General features: G+C 36.0%; 1 protein-coding gene across 3 annotated transcripts in view; it reads left to right on the forward strand.

Annotated features, from left to right (window-relative positions):
• Positions 1–821: 821 nt before the first annotated feature.
• LOC113060478 (ribosomal protein S6 kinase alpha-5-like) overlaps positions 822–23,787 on the forward strand; it is a 28,435-nt gene continuing 5,469 nt past the window's right edge. For 2 of the 3 annotated variants that reach the window (XM_026229407.1, XM_026229408.1), the window contains exons 1-14: positions 822–1,105; positions 4,394–4,465; positions 4,555–4,773; positions 8,260–8,375; positions 8,953–9,054; positions 11,279–11,362; positions 11,551–11,654; positions 13,777–13,927; positions 14,059–14,220; positions 15,609–15,734; positions 18,263–18,396; positions 18,505–18,598; positions 21,652–21,822; positions 22,121–22,312. In XM_026229407.1, the coding sequence (XP_026085192.1) occupies positions 1,048–1,105; positions 4,394–4,465; positions 4,555–4,773; positions 8,260–8,375; positions 8,953–9,054; positions 11,279–11,362; positions 11,551–11,654; positions 13,777–13,927; positions 14,059–14,220; positions 15,609–15,734; positions 18,263–18,396; positions 18,505–18,598; positions 21,652–21,822; positions 22,121–22,312 (1,785 nt within the window). In that variant the 5' untranslated portion in view covers positions 822–1,047. Of the gene's footprint in view, positions 1,106–4,393; positions 4,466–4,554; positions 4,774–8,259; positions 8,376–8,646; positions 8,679–8,952; positions 9,055–11,278; positions 11,363–11,550; positions 11,655–13,776; positions 13,928–14,058; positions 14,221–15,608; positions 15,735–18,262; positions 18,397–18,504; positions 18,599–21,651; positions 21,823–22,120; positions 22,313–23,787 lie in introns of those variants that run through there. The other variant, XM_026229409.1, reaches the window with a different exon arrangement.

Below are 23,787 nucleotides of genomic sequence, written 5' to 3' on the forward strand. Positions count from 1 at the left end.
GAGCACAGAATAAAATATGTTGAAGAATGTTGGTTTTGAAGAACCGTCAACTGTTTGGCTATGATAACAGATACATATTTTTAGTTTAACATATCCTTTTAAGATTCAGATGCAATTCTTGAGCTGAAAAAAGCTATTTATAAATAATACTCTGTAAAAAGATTCTCCGGGTTTTCTCAGATTTACACATTTGTGGAATCTTCTGGAGAACATCTAGACACCCAGTTCTCTAAGAACTAATAAGAAAAAATACATTAGCATAAATTCCTAAGACATCTTAACATTGTCAACAGTTCCCCCAGTAAATCCTACCATTAGGAAAATTGTCTTGATAATATTTACCATATATTGATCATTATTAAAGTATCATCAATTTATTGTAATTATTTGTTTATAAAAAAGATATAACATTTTTATAAATATTTTCTATAAAAATGGCATGATCAGTAAGTCATGACAAAATTACTTTATCATCAAAATAAGTTAAGCAATTTACAGCTTTTTTTTAAATAAGTTATACAATATTCTTTTGTCTTTAAGATTAAATTCACGTTTGTAAGTCAGTTTAATGTAGTTTAGTTTTAAATGACATGATTGTATTTTAAAAATTTAAGGCAGTGGCTTTTTTTACAGTGGACATATATATATATATAGATTGTATAAATAATAATTGTTTAACAATAATGATATTTAATTTAGCTCTGTTGCAGTAAATAGTTAATGTTGAGCTGTGCGTTGTGCGATGGGCGTTGAGTGACAGTCGGATGGTCCAATAGAGCATGAGTATTTCTCCTAGCAGCACCAGTGGGCGTGTCTTATGAGGCTCGGCGTGTGTATCGCAGTTAGTGCAGCTGTAGTATTTACAGCCCCACTGCCCTTCCCACGAGAATGCAGTTACTGTCATTTACATTATTTTCCAAGAGGTTGCTTTATAGCAACAACTCCGTTGATGTAGTCCTGCAGTGACCGTATCTGTTGTAGTATTTTGCAATAGTGTCGTGTAGCGAGCAGAGGAAAGAGTGCGCGCTCGGATCCAGCGAGTCTGCGATGGAGGGCTCGACGGGGGAAGGTGACCTGTTTACCGTCAAACACGAGCTCAGAAACGGTAAATGAACGCCGGATCTGTCCCGCACTTGTATTCAAGAAACAAAGCTTGTATATAAATAATGCTTTTGTTATATATTGGAAGGGACAGCTTTAATGTTAGCTGGTTGGCTAGTGTAAAAGCATGAGTGAGTGGTATTAGTAGTCTATATGAATATATATTGTTATCTGGATCACAGATGGTCCTCCAGCCTGGGGTACTTTGAGGTTGGAGGATGTTTTGCATATGCAATTGCATAATTCACATTCATAACCGCAGTTGCACTTAAGTGCACTTGCGCTTCAGTGCATGTTGTGTTTGAAACATTTGAAAGAATTTCGATTGACACTGAAGAAAATGAATTTACTGTAGGGAATTAATTGCCTTTATTATATGTCGGTGATTTCATTAGTCACTCAGTCATGGCCTTGAGTCAAACGAAGCCTAATTACTGGAGCTAATTTAATCTCTAGGGCCTGATGTTGTCTTTGTATAGTAAATGAAGTTACCATGTTTGTGTCCTCACTTGCCTGTCTTAGTGAATGCTTAACAGGCACATTCCAGTCCAGTATTTTGTTGTCTTGTGACATTTTTTAGAGGCACCAATGCCACATTTTGGTTGTGCGTGCTATTAGATGTTTAATAAAATATTATGTAACATAAAATGAACCTAACATGAAAAACTAGTTTTAAATACCTGAATGCCCACTATAAAACAAAAAATGTGGCTTCTTGTAGTCTTCAGACTGCCTTAAAAAAAAACAAAAAAAACATATATATATATATATATATATATATATATATATATATATATATATATATATATATATATATAATTTTTGACAGTCTATCAGAAACGTTACTGCAGTTTTACACAAACCCCGGTTTCACAAACAAGGCTTAAGCCTAGTCCCAGACTAACTTGTAAATCTGAGCTGTTTCATCTGAAAGAAACTGGCTCTGATTGATCTTAAAATATGTCAGTGTCCTTGTTTTCTCTCCAGATGCACACCAGTAATGTTTTTTTTTTTTTTTTTTTTTTTTTTTATGACGCGTTCATTTTTATATATATATATATATATATATATATGTCCTAATTGAACAATGGCCTATTCCTGGCTTGGTCTAATCCCGGTCTGTGAAACCATGCCAAAATGTAGCTTTTATTAAAATTGTGACACCCATAGAAAAAACAACAACAAAATAATTTAGTCTTTCACTAGAGCATGATGGGATGTAATCTAATTCCATTTTCTCACATTTTACAAAAGTTAAAGTATGACTGCATTCATCAAGCTATGCAATTCAATCATTACCCAACTTTAATTTATTAAACTGTATTTTGAAATACCACATTTTCGTAAAGTAATATTTATTTTAATAACTATTAATAATTCAATGTATTTTATGTAACTTATTAAATTAATTGTAGAACAAGCCATTTTTTATTCTTAACTAATTGTGATGGCAAAAATCAAGTATTTAGATCAATGTTCCACATTCTTAGCACAACCCTGTTACATCAAACTAATCAATTCTGTAACAGAAAATGTTACTCATAAAAATGTAGTTCAATCTCATGGCCCTATATTTTGACCTCGCTTGGTGGAAATCGCAGTATTTATTTTGCCGTCTTGACACAGGAGATCTCATGTCTAATGGATGTCTAATGGTCTGTTTCGACTTCTGTATCATAACAGAAAAATGGGTTTCAATTGATGAATCAGTCACGGCAGGCCAAATGATCAGTCAATATCTTCAGATCATTTGCCGTAACTGTGCAGATCGGCAGATTAACAGTAGTGGTTATTCCATGTGGTTATTAATAGCATTAATAATAGCATTTCCAAATAAGAGACTTGAGAAAAGATCACACATTTTCTATTTTCAGGAAAATAGGCCTATTGTTTGCAGTCATTAAAAGGTATTTCACGATTGTCCACTTTAGGAAACCCATATCTGTCGATCACAAGCCTCAAGTATTCAAATTACTAATCCAGATCCAGAAATGGCATGATTAGACTCAGTAGTGTATTACTGTGTGACTAATGCAGGTCAATACAGATGATCAATTTACAGGCACTTAATTGTTTCTGACTTGTTATGACTTTAGAGTGCAGGACTAAAGACTAGAAGGGGTCACCTGATAAGTCTCACCTAAGAAAGATCAATGGGGACCAGATTGTCTTTATTAATTCCTTCAGGTCCTGAGTGGAGAATGTTGTGTTCTGGATGCTTATTAATAAATATTGTAGTTCTCATGGACCTCGCTAGAGTGCTTGCACCTTAAACATGCAGTTTGGTATCCAGTCAGAGGATGTGGTAATAGAATGCTGCCTTTTTTTTTCTTTCTTTCTAAAACCAGATAATTTACGCAGATAGAGAAAAATCATGATTTTGTGTGAGAAGCAGTGCTACTGTGATTGTGGGTAACAGCAGGAATGCATGCACTTCACTGGGCATTCTCATTGGTGTCGACTGCATAAATCAAGTGACCTTACTTCAGGCTGCACGGCACGCTACCGTGTAAACATATACCACACTCATGCTCGCGTTCTTCAATGTCTCATTCATGAAGGCTGTTATGGTTCCTCTGAATCATCAGGGTCTTCGTTGTTTATGAGCAGGCCCACACAGAATCTGCACCTGCAGAACTCCGATTTCTGAAGAATTTGAATGCATTTCATTCATAGTTCTGTCCCTTGTTTGATTACATTACCGTTCAGAAGTCTCTTAAGCTCACCAGGGTTGCATTTATGTTGTCAAAAATACAGTACAAACTGTAATATTGTGAAATGTGCATTCTTGCACTTTTCAATTTTAAAATGTAATTTTTTTCCTGTGATGGCAAAGCTGAATTTTCATCAGCCATATCTTCGGTTTTCAGTGTCACATTATCCTTCAGAGGTCATTCTAATATGCCGATTTGGGACTCTGTAACATGATAAAAGTCTATACTGTCACTTCTGATCAGTTTAATGGATCCTTGCTAAATATTATCTTTAAAAAAAAACAAAAAACGACTGACCCCAATCATTTGAATGTTATTTCCTGATTTCATAATGCTTCTGCTACTGCTTTTTGTTTCAGCCTGTTTAAAAATTTTAAGTCAGTGCAGAAAATGCATGAAAAAAGATTTCATCTGGACGTGTTTATAAGCTACATACTGCATTTACGAACAGCTGCAGGCTCGTCTCACTTTTTCTATTCTCACAGTTGTGAGAAAGTGGCAAATTTGCGAGGTTTTCTTGTATGGTATCCAATTTGTTGACCTTGTGACCAGATGCATGTGTTTAAATCTTTCCGCAGCCAATCTGACGGGTCACGTGGAGCGTGTGGGCATTGAGAACTTTGAGCTGCTGAAAGTGCTGGGAACAGGAGGTCAGTGATAGTTCAAGTATGAGAGCCCTGTGTTCTCTGCTCATCTTTGTTCCTGCTCCACTAACACATTGTTCTTCTCCTCCGGGCAGCCTACGGCAAGGTGTTCTTGGTTCGCAAGGTGAGCGGCCATGATTCGGGTAAACTCTATGCCATGAAGGTGCTGAAAAAGGCCACTATTGTGCACAAGGCGAAGACGGCAGAGCACACACGCACGGAGAGACAGGTCCTCGAGCACATCAGACAGTCTCCTTTCCTGGTTACACTCCATTACGCCTTCCAGACAGACACCAAACTGCATCTCATTCTAGGTACGCTCTCTCCTCTCTCTCTTGTGGATTGCACAAATGTTAACGGCATTTTATGCTTCAATTTTACTTCTGCATTTAAAAGGGTGCAAGCTGTGCAGGCTGAACTTTTCTTCTCTATTGCTCAACAGTTTTGTTATCGTGAGCTAATTTAATAGGGCTCTGTTTGTGTGATTTAGTCGTAGTGAGCGTTTAGTCAGTCTGACTGCAAATAGCTTAGTGAGCAAGGATACATTGATATCTCACTTCACAGGAAGTGGGCAGGGAAATTTACGCATCAGTCATTGTGCACAGCCTCCTCTGGCATTTTATTCAGCTTAATTAACCTCAGAAGTGGTTGCTGGGCAGTACGAGAGTATAAAGTGCAGCAGATGTGACTGTTAGAATGCCATTTTTATTATTTACATCTCTGACATAACAAGTAAGAAGATCAGCTCGTTATAAATAATTATAAAACAATAGTTTCTTTACTTCATTTCTTATATAGTTAGAAACTGTAATATTTTAAAAATAACATTACAATTTAAAAGACCTGTTTTATTTGACTGTATTTTGCTTTGATAGCAACTCTAGGGCCCTATGAAATCAATTTTATTTTTTCACAAATTCTGTTTTTTTTTATTATTTTTTTTATTACATGTTTCCCCGTTCTTTTTTTAAGGGTTAAATTAAATGTTATTAATCAAAAAGCATGTCTAATTAATTAAAATCAGGAAACTTATACATTTTAAAAGTTTAACAAAAATGACATGTTTAGGGCCCTATGAAATGTTTTATATTTTCTTCACCATATGTTTTATTGTTACCTAATTCTGTATTTAAGCATGTCTAATTATTTAAATGGATAAAAAAAATTAATTAATAAAAAAAATTCTTACAGTAGCCTTATGAAATGTTTTTTTCTCCCCTCAGAAATCCTGTTGTGTTCTAAAAAAAATTCTAGTTATCAAATGAAAGCATAAAACATTAATTTAATTGATCTTTTAATTGCTGAACATTAAGCAAACATTATATTTTGGTAAACAAAGGGGATTAACTATTATAATTAAAACGTGGAAGAAATGTTTGTTAAAAATAATGTTTGTTTCTTTTTAGTAGTAGTATGTACGTTCTGCTGAACAATAGTAATACATTTCTGGCAAATACTTGTCTTTAAACTGAACCAGACTTTTATTTTGACGGGTTGCCGTGAATACCTTTATAGTTCTGTGTATGTGATGTGACGTTAATTTTACTCAAATCAAACGGTCAAATGCTCATGAAGTGACTGTCAGAGCAGTTCTGGAGATGTTGTTCATGTGTTCTCGTCTTATTTAGAGAGACGACAGAAGCTGAAATCACCTTGAGCGTCACGCGCGCTTCCGTGTGTGTCATAGACGAAACCGCGCTTCTGCACCATTCATTAACAGAGACACGCAGAACATGCAGGATTCATATTTAAATAAACTTTTCCTGCTTAATATTTACAGATACTAGTTCATATCATGATTTGATTTACATTTTAATGACCTACTTTTTTATTCATTCATTTAAAATTTGTCAAATTCCGTGACATTCCGCGATAAACTGTGAATTCCATTTTCATGACTGGATTCCACGATTCCGTCCATGTATTCTGCATCTTGGAAATCATAGGGCCCTACAACTCCAGTCTGAGAAGCATCAGAAATCATACTGATCTGATCATCAAGAAACATTTCTTATTCTGAAACCATGATACATTTTTAGTAGGGGTGTAACGGTTCACAAAATTCACGGTTCGGTTCGATACGATACACTGATGTCACGGTTCGGTTCGGTTCGGTTCGATACGTTTTAGATACAGCAAAATGTAAAAACATCTCAACTTTTCAGAATGCCGCAAGCGCACCGCGGGTCATGTGACAAGAACCAACCAATCAGCTTCATCCTTTCCCGTAACAACGTTGAGAGCTCAGCCAAGATGAAGGAACAGCTGATCATAGTTGTATATGGATTGCAATTTTGAAATAAATTCAGTAGCAGAGCTACTGCAAGCGATTTTTAGAGCTGCAAATCCATTTATCCTTCGCTGAAATTTCCGCGTCTCATGGAGAGAGCACGTCATTGTTGCTTAGCAAAGACAGACGCCTCATGAGCGCTTCTGCCCGAGCGCTTTGGAAAGGAGGAGAAAGACGCGCTTAGCGTTTTCCATGCGTTTTTAGGCACGATATGTGAACGGCCCCTAAGGCGCTCGCTCACTCAGCACGCGCTGAAGGCTCGTTGCAAAATGTCTAATGCATTTAACAGACCAGAAATATAAGATCCTAAAATAACCAACAGGTCTGGTGTTTGGGTTGGATTCCCTGTAAGCTATAGTGTCTAAATGCTGCAGGGATAGTTTGCTGCGTGCATGTTTCTCCTTTTTTTCGTCTTTTCCCAGATAGTACTGACGCATATATCCCAGATATTCCCGCTGGTTTTTTTTTTTTTTTTTTTTTTTGTAATCCCGCTGGTGTACCCTGTCATGTTGCAGATGCGACATACCGTTGTTTTTTTATCCACCACTCTCTTGCCATCACCATTATAGCTTAAAGGGAATCCAAAGTGCACCCAAACACCAGACCTGTTGGTTATTGGAGGATCTTCTCATTTCTAGTCTGTTAAACGCATTGGCTATTTTGCAACGAGCCTTCAGCGCGTACTGAGTGAGCGAGCGCCTGCTGAGTAGCCTAACATAAACATATAAGATGGTGTTTTTTTCTTCTTCGGGAGTGTCAGGGGCGTTGCCTGTTACGTTGTTTGGGTTATTGGGCTACCTTGTTGAACGCATATCATTATATTTCTTTCTCTCTCTTTTTTTTTTTTTCAAATATAATTAATTACTCCAACGAACCGTTCGGTATACATAATGCGTACCGCGTACCGAACCGAAAGCGTCGTACCGAACGGTTCAATACGGATACGCGTATCGTTACACCCCTAATTTTTAGCATTCTTTGATGGATAGTAAGTTCATAAGAGCAGCATTTATTTGAAGTTGCACTTTTTTAACAATGCCAGAATCTTTACTGTCATTTTAATAATAAAACAATGAATTTCTGGCATCATACTGACCCCTTTTTAACGGCAGTGTGTTATTTATTACTTTAATTTAAAAGTGTTTATATTTTAATAATTGATAGTTTTTGTTTGTTCATCGCCATCACGCTTGAAGCCCCTTCTTTATGTGACTCAAGTGTTGTTCGATGAAGCCGAAGGGCATTCCAAATAAAGTGAACTTCTACACACCCTCTCTTGAGTGTGTAGAGAACAGTGAACTCTATGCAGTTAATGTGCTTTAATAATGAAAAGCGGAAGCCCCTGTGCCACTACAGGAAATATTGGTTTTTGTGGTAAAGCTTGGAACCGATTGTGTCAGTGTCAACATTAAAGCAGGTTTTTGCAGTAACTGCACAATACCATGTGCATCAAAAATATAAATCTGTCTTTGACCAGTTGCAGTTTTGTTTTATATCTCTTAAATTGCAGACTATGTGAATGGAGGTGAGCTCTTCACGCACTTGGTCCAAAGAGTTCGCTTTAAAGAGCAAGAGGTTACCTTGTACAGCGGGGAGATTGTACTAGCACTGGAGCACTTGCATAAGGTAAAATTGCACACTTATTTTCACTCTTCATTTCCTTTGCAATCTGACTGAACGGCGCCTCAGTTCGAGAGAATAGTGAAAGTCGTTCTGTCCTTTATTCAGGAGGTACTTCTCCTCTCTCCTGCCTACTAAGATCAATTCCTCACTCAGTTAACAGGCCAGGCCAAATGTGTCTGCAGTGCTCAACATTTCTTGAGGGCTGTGTTTGCAAAAAGAGGAAGAAAAGTGTTTTTAATGCATGCTTGTTCTGTGCATAGCAGCCATTATTCAGAGAGAAGAGAACTGCCCTGAAGGCATTGCAGTGTGAGTAGGTCGGACCTTGACAGTGAGATTAACATTGTTTCGGTTCAGTCTCATTTTTTGTCATTGCCTATTATGTTGCCATTTATTATTTATTAAAGCAGTGGTGCATTTTCCAGGTGAATGGCTGCATTTTATGACTCCAGATGAGTTAAGGTTGTGATTATGAACACAGCATTTGAGCAAATGCTTTTGGATAAGTAAAAAGTTGTTGAATGGTGACTTGAAATTAAAGTATTTGGTCCCACATCTTAACATAAGATCTTATTGTTTCCAGCTGGGAATCGTCTACAGAGACCTAAAACTTGAGAATATACTTCTTGACTCAAACGGTCACATCGTGTTGACGGATTTTGGGCTTAGTAAGGAATTTCATGAGGTGAGTTTGTGTTACTCTCCACAGTTTTACCCTTTTTGAATTTAGGGTTTCTGCCAGTTATCCATATTTTATAAAAACGTTACTGTGGTTGTTTCAAAAACCTAAAAAATGGATTAACATTTTAACTTTCGTTAAAAATTACATTTAATAGTGTTAATAAATTATTAGTATTTTTACATTTTAAGCGTTGGTTAATAGCAAAGGGAACCAAAACAAGTCTGTGCAATTAAATATCCTGAATATCTGCTGGTTTATATCAAATATATGAATAATTCCAGTCATCTAAATAAGAAAAACATCAGCTGATAACCTATATGGTACCAGTATGTTGTACATCCCTAAAGTGTTTCCCATTGTTCCCTCTAAATTTCACTTTTGATGTTGTTATTGCACCGAATGCAGGCTCAGAAACTTATGTGGAAGGGTTGAGTTTTCAGTGTTACAGCTGGAGTCTGTCCACACATCCACTGATCTACAGTGTGGAAGTGAAAAATGGCAGAACGTAATGTGTTTAAAGATAAACAGTGGCGATTAATTCATGAGATAAAGTCTGCATCCTAGCGTAGTCTTCCTAGTTCATAGTAGTTGATATAAACTGGACAAATAATGACAACTTTTGAATTGGATAAACTGCTAGATGGTTATTAATGTCTTAGTTTCTTTGAATGGGGTGTTTCTGCTCAGATGATCGGCTCCATAGGTTTGCCCAATAAAAATAGGTTTTACCGGAACGAATATTTAGAGGGAACACTCTGTTATGTGATTGTTTTCCTGGTGACCACCCAGTATCCCACACATGCAGGTCCTGGCGTGTCCTGCCCTGTCAGAGATGTTCTGTTTGATGTTTCGGTAGTTCACATTGAACCTCCCTCCGTCCCGTGGATGCAATTACAGTGCAGGGCTGTTCACTCAATGCTGTAATTGCTTATCATGCATGTTTTGATGGTGTTCTTCGTTCTAAAAGATTGTATTAACTTTTCGTTTTTCCCGGTTTGACCTTTGTTGTACTAGCTAACAACCCATTTTAGCCAGAATTTCTTTTACAAGTGTGGTTTGAAAACGCGCCCGTGACTATTAAGGCTTTATGGAAAACATATAAACCAGCGCACATAAAATGAGTAAATTCATCCGACAGCAATGTGCTGATTATGAGATGCAAAATAATAAAAGCAATTAATCAGTGCACACAGGAACTTTAATTATAAAAGCCATGTGCTTGTATCGGTATTTTCGAACATGTGGCAAGAACGTTAATTGCTCGTAGGATATTAAAGAAGATTGTTCCAGATGTTTGCATGTATTTCTTTCCATAAATATGCCGCATAATTCCGAATGAAGTTTTGCCCAATTTAGAAAGTACAGATGGTATTTGCTCTCAGCCACAGCGGCAGCTAAGTGCAGTATTTAATCATTGTAGAATGATGAATCGTGTTTCGATGTATAGGTTTAGATTTCAATTTATTTGTAATTTTTAAAACACTGTGCTACAATGGATGCACTGCTGATTTTTTTGACAGAAGTTGCAAAATAGCAAAAATGCATTGAATTTATCAAAAGTGACAGTAAAGACAATTAAGCAGCAAATCGGCATATTAGAATGATTTCTGAAGGATCGTATGGCACTGAAGGGTGGAGTAATTATGCAGAAAATTCAGCCTTGCCATTACAGGAAACGTATTATAATATATTTATATAAAAATATATGAAAACAGAAAACTGGTTTAAATTGTAACATTTCACAATAATACTGTTTTTACTTTATTGTTGATCAAATAAATGCAGCTTTGTTGAGCATGCTCAAGATGTCTTTCAAAAACATAAAAAATAAAAAAATCTAAAACATAAAGGTTCATGAACTAAGAAAGAATAATATTTCCACAGCATTTATTAATCTTAGTTATTGTTCATTTCAACATTTACTGAAGCATTCTTCAAATCAAAAGTTGTGCTTGTTAGATAATGCACTGTGAATTAACATAAACTAAGATTAATAAATGTATTGTGTGTTCATTCATGTTACTTAATACATTTACTAACATGAACTAATTGAACCTTATTGTAAAGTGTTACCAAAAATCTGTCATTTACACATTCTGTGTAAATGCTGCCACTTATAGTGTAAGATAACTTGCATATGGTAGATTAATGGACATTTTGGGGTGAATTAACACTTTTGGATTCATGATGCACTCAATCGTGTATAATAAGTGCTTTGGTCTTGTAGGTAGAGAGAGCTTATTCCATCTGTGGCACTGTTGAATACATGGCCCCTGAGATTGTAGCAGGAGGAGAGTCGGGACATGACAAGGTAAAATGAACCTCTCATCCGCACATTTGCCACATTTTAAGTGCTATTTTATATACTCAGCAGGTAAAAGTTTGACTTTGAAAAGCGATTAATTAATTAATTCATTCCTTTTTTTTAATCTATAACATGATTCAGCATTCATTTGAATGTGCTTTTTGGACTATAACCCTTATGTTGTGCTCCCGTAGGCGGTGGACTGGTGGAGCTTGGGAGTTCTGATGTATGAGCTGTTGACCGGAGGCTCTCCTTTCACTGTCGATGGCGATGAGAACTCTCATTCTGACATTGCTGAGTAAGACCAGCTCACACACACACACACACACACACACTGAGAGCTGTATTCTATGTAAGGACTGGAGTAATGAACCCCAAAATGAAAATTCGCCCATCCTTTACTCGCCCTCATGTGTGTTTTGACATTCTTTCTTCTGTGTAAGAAAACAGAACATATTTGTTCATAGCTGTACGGTTTCAGTTCCTATTGATGTTTGTTTTATGGAAAGGAAATCATTGGGTACCAAAACTGTTTGGTTATTAACATTCTTTAAAATATATATTTTTTTGTGTTGAGCAGAGAAAGAAATGCATACAGTTTTGGAACGGCATCAGAGGGAGTACAGGGTTTTTGTCTTTTGGTAGACTTTTAAGGCCTTTTTAAGCTCTTTATTGAAATTATTTTTAGTCGCTTTGGATAAAAGCATCTGCTTAATGACGTAATGTAAAATGCTACTTATTTAAATACAACAAAAATCATAATATGAACAGACACGATCAGTCAACTTTAGTATCATGAGTCTTACATAAACTTAACAAGAATATTTTTTTCGGGGTTAATTTTGAATATAATATGATCGATCATATGAGTCATTTGTTCAGGAATAAGACTAAAAAATCTGTATATTTTTTAATTCTTATTTTTACAGGGTCTTAAAGAGTCTTACATTTAGTTGTATCAAATCTAAGGCCTTAAAAATTCTTAAAATTATACAGTAAAGTCTTAATTATGATTTCAAGAAATCTTAAATTTGGGGACGGAAAGACCAGAATTGCGATATGGCTGAATGTAACGATTAAACTTCAAAAGGCTAACGTTATGATTTCATCAAATAAACATAAGGCTACTTTGTGTTCTGCTGTTACCAGGGAAACAGTTATATTCTACCAAAAGCTCCACCTGCTGGCAGAGAATAAATGAGCATTTTCAATAAAACTGTTTTGGTCAGACCACTGCGAAAATCGACCCATGTTTTTAACCCTACAAACACGCAGAGCTTTAAGCGTGAACTGGTGGATCGATAAGAAGACAATGCATTATAAAAATCTAAAAAGTATAGGGGTGTGCGATGTGGTCTGCGAATCCTGCAATAATATTCTAACATCAGTTTTCGATGTTTTATGTTTAAAATATCAAACGATTATTTATGTATTAAAAGTTAAAGTATTCCATGTCACTCGGAGCTGCGTTAAACAGTGTGTAAATGCATCTAAATGACACTTCTGTGTTTCCTCTGCATTTCAAAGATCAATTTTGATGATACTGATTTAATTTGCCTGGTAAAAGCCCAAATGTAAGAATTGGACTCAAAAGTTGGTGCACACTTTTAGAAAAAAAATGGCTTAAAGGAAAAAATGGCCATAAAACTAGTTGGAAATGTTTAATTTCTATTATTGCTGTGAACTTACCACACAGAAGATAAAGATATAAAAAAATTCAGGAGCCAGCTGTTAGCATAATACAGATAAGATATCGGCACAATAACACGCTATAGCAAAATATTATCTAATTACCGTTATAGATAAAATCACAGAAAATGATCGTGAATTCATTTTTTGCCGATATCGCAAAGCTCTAATTTATATTATTTAATTTTATATAATATTTTATTGATAATAATTTTATAATTTTATTGTATATAGTAAATACTTTTGACTCATCCATTTTCTTAAAAATGTTTTTAAGGCTGAAATGCAAATTCTGCATTTTATAAAACATTTTGTTTTTGTGTAAAGTTGTATCTGAAATTATGCATTTTACAGTTTAATATGGTACTATAGACATTACCCAACCCCGCTCATATGGTATTAATTTTATTTGTGCAGGTCTTAAAAAGGTCTAAAATTTGAGCTTAAAAATCCCGCAGAAACCCTGTTTTATTTTATTTTATTTTTTTCAGGTGGAACTGAAGAATAACTGGTTCTTGGTTCCCATCCCTAATTCTCTGTACGACTTTATGTGGTTAAACTCCAGTTCTCTTTTTATTACTCAGAAGTCTGTCTTGTTTTGAAATCATGAGTTGACGGTTTGATTGCATCAGCACGGTGATAAAATAGCCTTAAATTACCTTCTTAAACCTGCACTTTTTAAACCCTTCTTGGTTTTCTTTTTTTATTAATTCTCTCTCTTTGCCCAATAGGAGAATTATGAAAAAGGATCCTCCATTCCCCAAAGACTTAGGACCTCTGGCCAAAGACATTATCCAGCGATTGCTAATTAAAGACCCAAAGAAGAGGCTGGGCTCGGGGCCCTCAGGGGCCCAGAATGTGAAAACCCATCCATTTTACCAGGCAAGGCTAAAATTAATAACTGATATTTTCCCCAAAAAGGGAATATTAGTTGGGAAGAATATAGTGTGTTAAAGTTAATTGAGATCCATTCAAGGACCAGCATCTAAAATGTTTGACTGTCGTTGATTTAGAAAATGAATTGGGAGGACCTTGCTGCTAAGAAGGTTCTGGCTCCGTTTAAGCCTGTAATTCGTGATGAGCTGGATGTAAGCAACTTTGCAGAGGAGTTTACAGAGATGGACCCGACATACTCCCCAGCAGCACTTCCAAACAACTGTGACCGCATCTTCCAGGTAGTGGAATTGAAACTCATTTTATTATATTATAATTTTTGTGAAATATGTGAAATGATATGTGAAAGTGAGGAATTTAAGACACTTTATTACTATTGCAAAGTAATTACAATAATCAGAACTTTTATGGTAACCAAGGCTGCATTTGTTTGATCAAAAATGCAGTTAATAGTAGTATTGTTAAATTAACACACACACACAAAAAAAAAAAAAAATGCTCAAAAAAAAGTTTAGCTTTTGAAGCAGAATTTTCCCAAAACTACCTTGTATCAACTGATTTGTCTTCCAGGCCAATGTATCGGAGTTTCTCTGATGTATCACTAATATCGACCAATGTGTGATGTACCTAAACCAATGTTGATTCACACAGAGCATTTATTTATGACTAAGAATAATTTTTGCGCCTGAGCGGACATTTGATGTTGCGTTAGGATATAATTGTTCAGTTAACCCTCCATTATTATTAAGCAGGAAGTACTGAAGTGGATATGGGCAAGTCAGCCTTTATAATGATCACTTGTGCAGTGTGAGCCCGGCTGTCTATGTTGGTATTCAGATGAATTTGAGAGCTGTTTGGAGATGTAATTATGGTGATGTGGAGATGGATTCAAGCATCAGATGTGAATGACTATTTTTGATGCATCTTGATCTATAACGTTGCCTATAACATGATGCCAGCTGAAATGGGAGGCTGCGAAAGAGATGGTGTCTATGATTGCCTGCTGAATCCTTCAGTGTGCCGGATCAATGCCGCCATTAAACGGCTCTGTCATGGAATAAAAGGTCGGCGTCTGCGAGAACAACCATGTCTTGCTCAATTACTCCTTCAACCTTTGATTACCAACTTCATCTTGGCTTTTCTGAGTGTTCGTCTTTCATCTGTGCTGGAATTTTGATCCCTCGTAATTCTCGGGTGGTACAATTGCAGCAACGTCTGCAATGATAACTTTCGAAGTGCTCCACCACGCACATACACACATGCATAGCCGCATATATACCCAACCAGCCGTCAAACTGAAATTAAGCTGCATTAGAGGACTCTGATCATTTGAAAAGCAGGGCAATCAAATACCTTGGCTTAGCAATTAAAAGCATTTAAACCATTCATCTCCTCATCCTTCCGTCCAGCCGTCTTCTCATCCAGCCAGCCACTTCTCTGCCCAAGTAGCACACAGCTGCAGTCTGGCCGTGTAAGTGGGACATGGGCCGTCGGAGACTTTATTTAGATGAAGTGGTCGCGAACAGTGTTACTGGAGTTCCTTAGCATGAAGGATTTGCAGAAATGCAAAAGGACTTGGTGTTTGAGTTCTGTCAGTGACCCTGAAACTTTCTCTGCTTTAGTTCCCTCTTCTGTTAGTGAGTGTGTTTAAAGAGGTTTGTATCTGCAGGGCTATTCCTTCATGGCTCCCTCCATCCTGTTTAAGAGGAATGCTGTAATGGACGACCTGGCTCAGCTGTGTGGTGGGTCAGAGAGGCCGGGCTCAGCAGCTGTTGCCCGTAGCGCTATGATGAAGGTCAGTCTGCATATCTCTGCTTTGTAAAAACGTTACAATATTTAAAGCTGAAGTGTCATTTTTGTTCAGTGTTAAAGGGGTCATATGATGCCATGTCAAGTTTTCCTTTCTCTTTGGAGTGTTACAAGCTGTATGTGCATAAATAAGATCCCTGAAGTTGAAAATAATAAAGTCTCAAACCCCGAAGAGATATTAGTATTGTTATTGCCGCCGCCGCCATATCGGGGAGATGCGGTGTTTCATTGTTTAAGCAAAACTACGTTGTTTGGTCTTCCAAAAGAGCACACAACTATAAATCAGTTTAAGTTGTATTTACAACACTGTTCCAGAACATTTCAACCCAAATATTCAGATTAGTGCAGCACATTTTACAGAGGACTGTTTCCTGAACCTAGGAGAGTACAAGGACGTCCGTGCTCAAAGGCTGTTTCTATAAAGTGGGGCAATTCCAACTTTGCAAGGGCAGTCTGGTGCTTCTGACTCACAGCCTGTTAGTACGTTTTCATATTTAAAGAATTTTCCACTGATGATTCAAACGGTAGTTTTAAGCAGTATAGAACAACACTTGTTGTTAATCATTTCTCCAATCACAAATGTAGACATGCTTTTTATGTTTACGCGCCGAGATACGCAACACGAAAAAAGACAGTATAAGTCATTATAATCTATAATTTTGTCCCAACTGGATGCAACAAATGCCTCATTTGTAATTGGTCTTATTGGTTTAGTCTGGTCACACCTGGACAGGTCATCACAGTTTGTTAAGGGGCGTAACTTTTCCGTCAAACGCTTGAGGTATTCAGCAAATAACAACACACTGAATACCTGGCCAATCAGTGCACACCTCGCTTTTCAGAACGATGAGCTTTTTAAAAATCAACGCATTTCAAAAAGGCGGGCATAAAGGGCAAACAATGTTTTTTTTGTTAACTTAAACCACATAAACACATTGCTTTACACCAAATTCACCAAATAATGTTCTTTTTAGCAACGTCATATGACCTCTTTAATGACCTCTTTACTTTCTCCCATCCCAGTTTAATATGAGGTGCAAATGTAAGTAAGCCATTCGTATGTTGATTTGACTGAAAAGTGTAAGCATTTCTCCATTAAACCAATGCGACTAATGAAAAATAGGTGAAATCTTCAGGAAACCGTTTTGAAAACTTTGAAAGAAATATCAGTTCTTGTTAGGCACCAAATTGCGATAGACCAATAAACTGCTATTAATATATTTATATTTAACAATATTTACACTTTTTCCACTAAAACTGTTAACAGTTCTTGAATATCGATTTTACACCATCTTTAGTTTAAGTCTTAAAAAAATAGCACATACTGTAATAGTGTCATTACATCACTGTGATCAACATAACAGTGCACATGTGCAGTAACTTAATATTTCATATTCTTGCATGAATAATTACACTTTGTGTTATTATATAATACAGGAATAAATTATTATCAGTTATACATATTTAGGCTTTCTGAAGAAACTTTTTTCCAAAGCTGGTGCCATGCTGTACTGGTGGAGCCATAGAAATGGTTATTGAATCCATATTGTATTATTATACAATAATAATAATCAACATTGGTTGTTAAAAATAGTTTTGGTTTATTTCTAGTTTTTGGTAAATTAAATGGCAAAGTTAGAGAGTAAGTGAGAGAAAATGATAATGCACAGTAGAGGAGAATAAATTGACATCAGAATAAAATCCTACTATAATTCACTATGCAAATATTTCAATGACAGCTTCACTGTTGAGTGGCAAACATTTTGAGGGGCTTTCGCACAGTTCTTGGTTTAAGCTAGATGAGTGCAGTGGTATTTCGCAGAAATGGTGCATAAATGTGCATGACCTCTTATAAAATGTTACTAATGTACACGCTCAATACACTGAAGATCACATCTGATTGGTCTGTTGTTTTAAAATTCAACTGCTTGTCAAAATTGGAATATTATTAATTTGAAAATGTCTTTAAAAGATTGTGTTCATGGGTGTGATGCACTAAATAAGCCACCAGCATTCATTTCTTGTGTGTATATAGACCAGTAATTAAAAATAGCACAGTAGCACAAAATTTAAAAACCTAACATTTTGTACTCCATTTTATATCCTTTTCCAGAGCTGTCAGGAATGATCAAGAGAAGCAGGATTAACCTTGCTTTAAAAAAAAAAAAAAAAAGATTTTTGATGTACTATGCAGACATACTCCAACATTTATAAGCAAAGCTCCCTTCACAGTCCACCCAGACCATTTGTATACATTTGTAACAGTAACACATTAATCATGAACTTGATTAATAGTACTTTGAAATTCATCCATATATACAGGCTAGCCAATCAAAACATTGCTTATTTACATATACAAATGTTAAAGGTATGGCAACAAAACAACCCGTTCAATCCTAAGTGTCATATAGAAGGTCATGTGAAAGTATATCGCAATTGTTTTGGCGCAAGAAACCATGATTAACATTGTAAGTGGATTTTTCCTGACCTTTACTTCTGACAAACTGACCGTAGGACTCTCCGTTCTACATGAACTATGAGATGGACCTGAGGGAGAGCGCTCTGGGAGAGGGAAGCTTCTCCATCTGCAGACAGTGCACTCACAAAAAGACTGGACAGAAATACGCTGTAAAGATTGTCAGTAAAAGGTACCAGTTATGCAGCCTGCTAAAAAAGGGTTTTTGATGTATCTAAAGTTCAGTTGAATTATACAGGCTAATAGTCATAGAAGTAATTAGTCGTTTTTTGTTCTGCAGAATGGAGGCACAAACACAGAAAGAGATCGCTGCTCTCAAACTGTGCGATGGACATCCCAACATAGTCAAGCTACATGAGATCTACCATGACCAGGTAAGTCAGTGTTTGAGACTGAAACCTACAGCTCATGTGCACTTCAATGCCTCATTCTCTCAATGAACTGCGCTAGCCTGAATAAGTTTGAACTCTCATTGTCCTCGCACCTGCCCCACATTTAATTCCCTCCTGTTCATAAACTGTCCTCTTTCTTTTCATTGTAATTTGTCTCTATTACAATCCAGTCTTTATCAGAAGCAGCACCAAAGAAGGTTACTAGAGAAATGGTTGGTTGGATTTCATTACAACAAAATCAAATTGGTCCTTTTTACTGATTAAAAAAAATCCTAGAGAAAAAGAGAGATTAAAAATCAGATTCCTTTGCCGATGTAAGTCGATGGGAAACCAAAAACAAGCTAATAAGCTATATTATGGACCTAAGACAGCTTGTACAATAAGAAATGTAATAAATGTTTGTTTTAGTTACAAAAAGTATGATATTTCATCAAAATATTTTTTCCCCCCACCTGTAAAACAATATTTCTGGGCAGAAACAAAAAATATATTAATCATGAAGATTTCAGCTTCCTGCTGATTCTGTAAAATCCCAATGGGTGATTCAAATGCCACCCTACGTTATTTCCCCCAAATATTCTGTTCACCTTTAAATTACATTACATATCCAAATGCATTGTGCGTGTCGTTTAAAAAGTGATTTTTTTCTTTTTCCTTTTTTTATAAATACACACCATAGTTCAGAACTTTGGGGTTGGTAATCTTTTTAAAAGAAAAAAGTTCTTATTTTCACTAAGGCTGCATTTATGTGATCAAAAATACAGTAAAAGTGTAATATTGTGAAATCATTACAATATAAAATGTTTTCTATATTAATATTTTAAAATATATGTAAATGTAAATGAATGATCCTTCAGAATTCAGTCTAATTTGCTGATTTTGGTGCACAAGAAACATTTGTTATTAATGTTGAAAACAGTTGTGCTGTTTAACATTTTTCTAGAAAACATGATAGTATTTTTTTTTTTTTTTTGAGGCTTCACTGAAAAATAGAAGGATCAAAAGAACAATATTTATTTAAAATGGAAATATTTTGTTACATTAAAAATGTATTTCTTGTGCATCTGATATATGGTGCAAAAAAATAAATAAATGCATACATGTCGAATTTATTGTTCATCATGATAAGCTTGAGTCAGTTGGGCACCTCTTCAGATCTGTAAAAGTCTGTTTGTGTGTGTGTGTCCTCTTGCCAATTGGAGGTTATCAGCCCCCACCCTCTTTACCCACTGCCATGTCCCAGATGAAAAGCAGAGCCACCCTGCCCGGTCAGGGTCTTTGTTACTCTATACCAGAGATAATGAGAGATACTCACTCTTACACACTTGAATACTCATTTCTATCTCATCCCACCCACATAAAGCACACAAACACTTGCTCTGCTGTTTACTTCTTAACACTCGTTCATCTTATAATGTGACTGAAGCTCATTTATGAAATCATCTTAAGTCTGAACCTTTTCCAAGTTATTTTTCCAGCTCATTCTGAGTTCATATGCATCTTTCCCTCTGACTTCCTGTGCCAGGATAGAAGGCTTTGCACTTCATAATAGATTATCTGTGTAATTGCGATCACGTACTGTTCCATGTGGTTATCCTTGCAAATAGTGTGTTTCCTTGTGCTCCCTAAATTTATATTTAGAGTTATGCCCAGGGCCAGTAATGGAGTTCTGAGGGCCCAAAGCAAAACTTAGTGAGGGAGCCCCTGACGGTGCATCCAAGATGTCGCTCAATCGCTTAATCTGTTTTTTCAGAGCACGTTTACTGTCAACAAACAACAGTTTCAGCATTGCTCAAACAAATTCAGTCAACTTTGTAATTTTTAGCACATTGCAAGGCAATGGCTAAAAGTGTTTACAAATTACAAACTATAGGACAAACAATTTAGCCTACTAAAAATAATAGCTAACAGCAGCAGGTTTATCAGGCTGCTGTCACATTAAGACTGAATGCACAGATTTAATATACTGATAAGCATTTGATTTCTTTCAATTAAGACATAACTGACTGCATTTAAGTGAAAACTTGCCAGTACAGACATTTTTATGTTTATTCATCCATTTAAGCGCACTTTCAAAGCCTAAAGTAGGCTATACTTGTCTGCGTTTCATCGGTCTCAGATTGCATTCACGGAAAGCTACCTTTGAAACAGGTGGGGACCTGGAGGACCTGCACGGTTTATGCCACTATTATTATGTGGATCAATAATAAAGGGTCAGAATTTTTTTTTTATCTGGATGTGTTTGTGGCCAGACTCGAACCCTATTACTCACATGAGCGCCAAGGTTCCAAATTTCTAGATCAAATGTTTTAACCACTGCATCTTGACTCTGAATGACTTTCTGAATGACTCTCTAACTTTGCTATTATAGTTCATAAATAATTTTTTGTTACTTGAAATACAATTAACTTTAACTGAATTAAAATATAAAAAAGCTTAAACTTATTTTATTTCAGCTTTTTGCAGGGCAACCTTTCCTTTTTTGTAACAGTATTAAAATAACTAAAACTCAATAAACTAGAATTAATAAATACAAATTAAAAACAATATAGACTAACTAAAACTTAAAAGGGACAAAAAGATATGAAAATAAAACCACATTTAAAATATTGAAGGTATAGTTCACCCAAAAATTACAATTCAGTCATTAATTACTCACCCTCATGCCTTTCCAAACCCGCAAGACCTTCTTTCAGCTTCGGAATACAAATGAGGAGATTTTTTAGGTTACTACTGTTATTTTTTATGTTTTCTTTGCACACACAAATATTCTTGTTGCGTCATAAAATTACAGTTGAACCACTGCTGTCATATGGAGTATTTTAACGATGTCCTTCCTACCTTTCTGGGCCTTGAACATGGTAGTTGCATTGTTGTCTATGCAGAGTCAGAAAGCTCTCGGATTTCATCAGTAATATCTTCATTTGTGTTTTTTAGGTGAAAAATCTCTTTAACAAACCTATAATAGTATATCAATGATACCAAAATATCAGTGCTTTCTAAAATGGTGAATATATGTTTGTGTGTTTGTATAGCTCCACACATATCTTGTTCTGGAGCTTCTGCAAGGTGGAGAGCTGCTGGAGAGGATCAGAAGGAAGCAGCACTTCAGCGAGACGGAGGCCAGCTGCATCATGCGCAGACTGGTGTCTGCCGTCAGCCACATGCATGATGTTGGTGTGGTGCACAGGGACCTCAAACCTGAGGTACAGCATGCCACAACACATCCACTGTCATTATCTCAATTGTACAACCCATGTGTCACAGCACTCCAGGCCAACTGGCCCCAAAGTACAGGTTGGGCTGAACTTTGCATAGTAATTAGGCCTTAAGTCTAGCTTAATTAAAAGGAAACTTACTCAAGAAAAATCTGCTTTAAGTTTATGCTCCTCAATAATGCGTGTTTTTCAATTTGGTGTACAGTGAATTAGTAAATGTTTGTGTTGCTTTATTTTTCTTCCTGTGTAATGGAGTTTTCTTCAATCTCTCTTGTTATCTTTATAGAATTTGCTCTTCACTGACGACACTGAGAGTTCAGAAATAAAAGTTATTGACTTTGGCTTTGCACGGCTCAAACCCCCTGACAATCAGCTCCTGAAGACCCCCTGTTTCACTCTTCAGTACGCTGCACCGGAAATCCTCAAATACAATGGTTATGATGAGTCCTGCGACCTCTGGAGTTTAGGAGTCATTTTGGTAAGGCCACGTAATACCTACAGTATGTAAGGTATGGGTAGTAGGAAGGGTCAATTTTTTTCCCTTCTTTTTTCAAGATTGCACATATATATGCAATACTAAGATTGCTGGCAAGTGCTAAATGAGTGTGAGTGAATTAAAGTTGCTTCCTATGAAGAACTTTTCAAATGTATTTATTATTTTAGTCAGTTGTCAGCAATTGTGGATGTTTGCCTTTTTTATTATTATTATTATCAGCATTACTTTGTACAGTTTTTTTTTTTTTTTGGCCAGTAAGGAAGTGGGATTTTTATATTGACAACACCAAAAGTAGCTGACTGCAGATGCACAGGAATGCCCATTCTTCATCTTCAATGAACCGATTAATACTTATAAATATAGAGCATCTTCTTGCTTCTGTAATCTTGTTATCATATTATTTTTTTTACAGATTTAGAGGATTACAAATTCATGAAAAAATGCTATCTTAAGTATAAATCTGGTCATTTAAAAATTTTATTTTTATCCAGTTCAGATTTATTTAAATTATTTTCAAATTATTTGTTCCTGTGTTTATATATATTATGTCAAATAAATCTTTATTTATTTACTTATTCATTTATGTACTCTCTATGAATTAAATAGTGTAATATCATATAACGTATATTGGTTTTATATCGGCCATTTGCCACCCTACCAGATAAAAGTATCAGCCATCAAAAAAAATCCATATCAGTCGACCACTGAATCTGCAGGGAAGCTCACTATGGTTTGAAACCGCAATTGTGTTCAAGTGATTTTATGGAGGAGAGAATGGGGCAAATTCTAAATGTACTACCTTTGTCACACTGAAGTATCTCATTTTTCAGGCTTTTTTAATGGAAATAAAACATTGAATGGTGCATTCTGTATGTGATGTATGAGTGCTTTCTCCTATTTCTGTAAGTATGAGATTCTGGTTTGTATCCATACAGAAGCTTTTATCCTCGTTCATGTAGATTATTTACTCCTTTTGGATATTAATCCATGTCTTGCTGTTTCTGACACTTATTCACTTGAACACCAACCAAAATAAACAAACTATCAAGCCTTTCCAAAACAGCTTAGCATTGCTTTATTGGAGTCCTCGCGACTACCCTTAAGCAGAAATGTTTCCAGCCAGGACTTCATTGAGAGAAAGATGAGAGGAGATAGCGAGCTGGAGCCTGGGGAGATGTCCATAGCTGAGTTATTTATGTGGGGCTGTTTCTGGCTCACTCTGTATTGGGGAGCAGGGCCTGGCTGGGGGGAGAACGAAACAGTAGAGTTTGACGTGATGATTTCTGACAGGAGCTGAGAGACCCTGGAGCTCTGCACAACACAGAGAGAGACCACAGTACTGTGTAGATATTTTAGCTGTACACTTTTTCTTTTTCATAACAATAATACAATTTATTCTTATCTATAATTTATTGATATAGCACATTTAAAAACAACAAAATATGTGTTGTGCGCTG

The sequence above is a fragment of the Carassius auratus genome, chromosome 42, assembly GCF_003368295.1.
Source record: "Carassius auratus strain Wakin chromosome 42, ASM336829v1, whole genome shotgun sequence".
Lineage (NCBI taxonomy): Eukaryota > Metazoa > Chordata > Actinopteri > Cypriniformes > Cyprinidae > Carassius > Carassius auratus.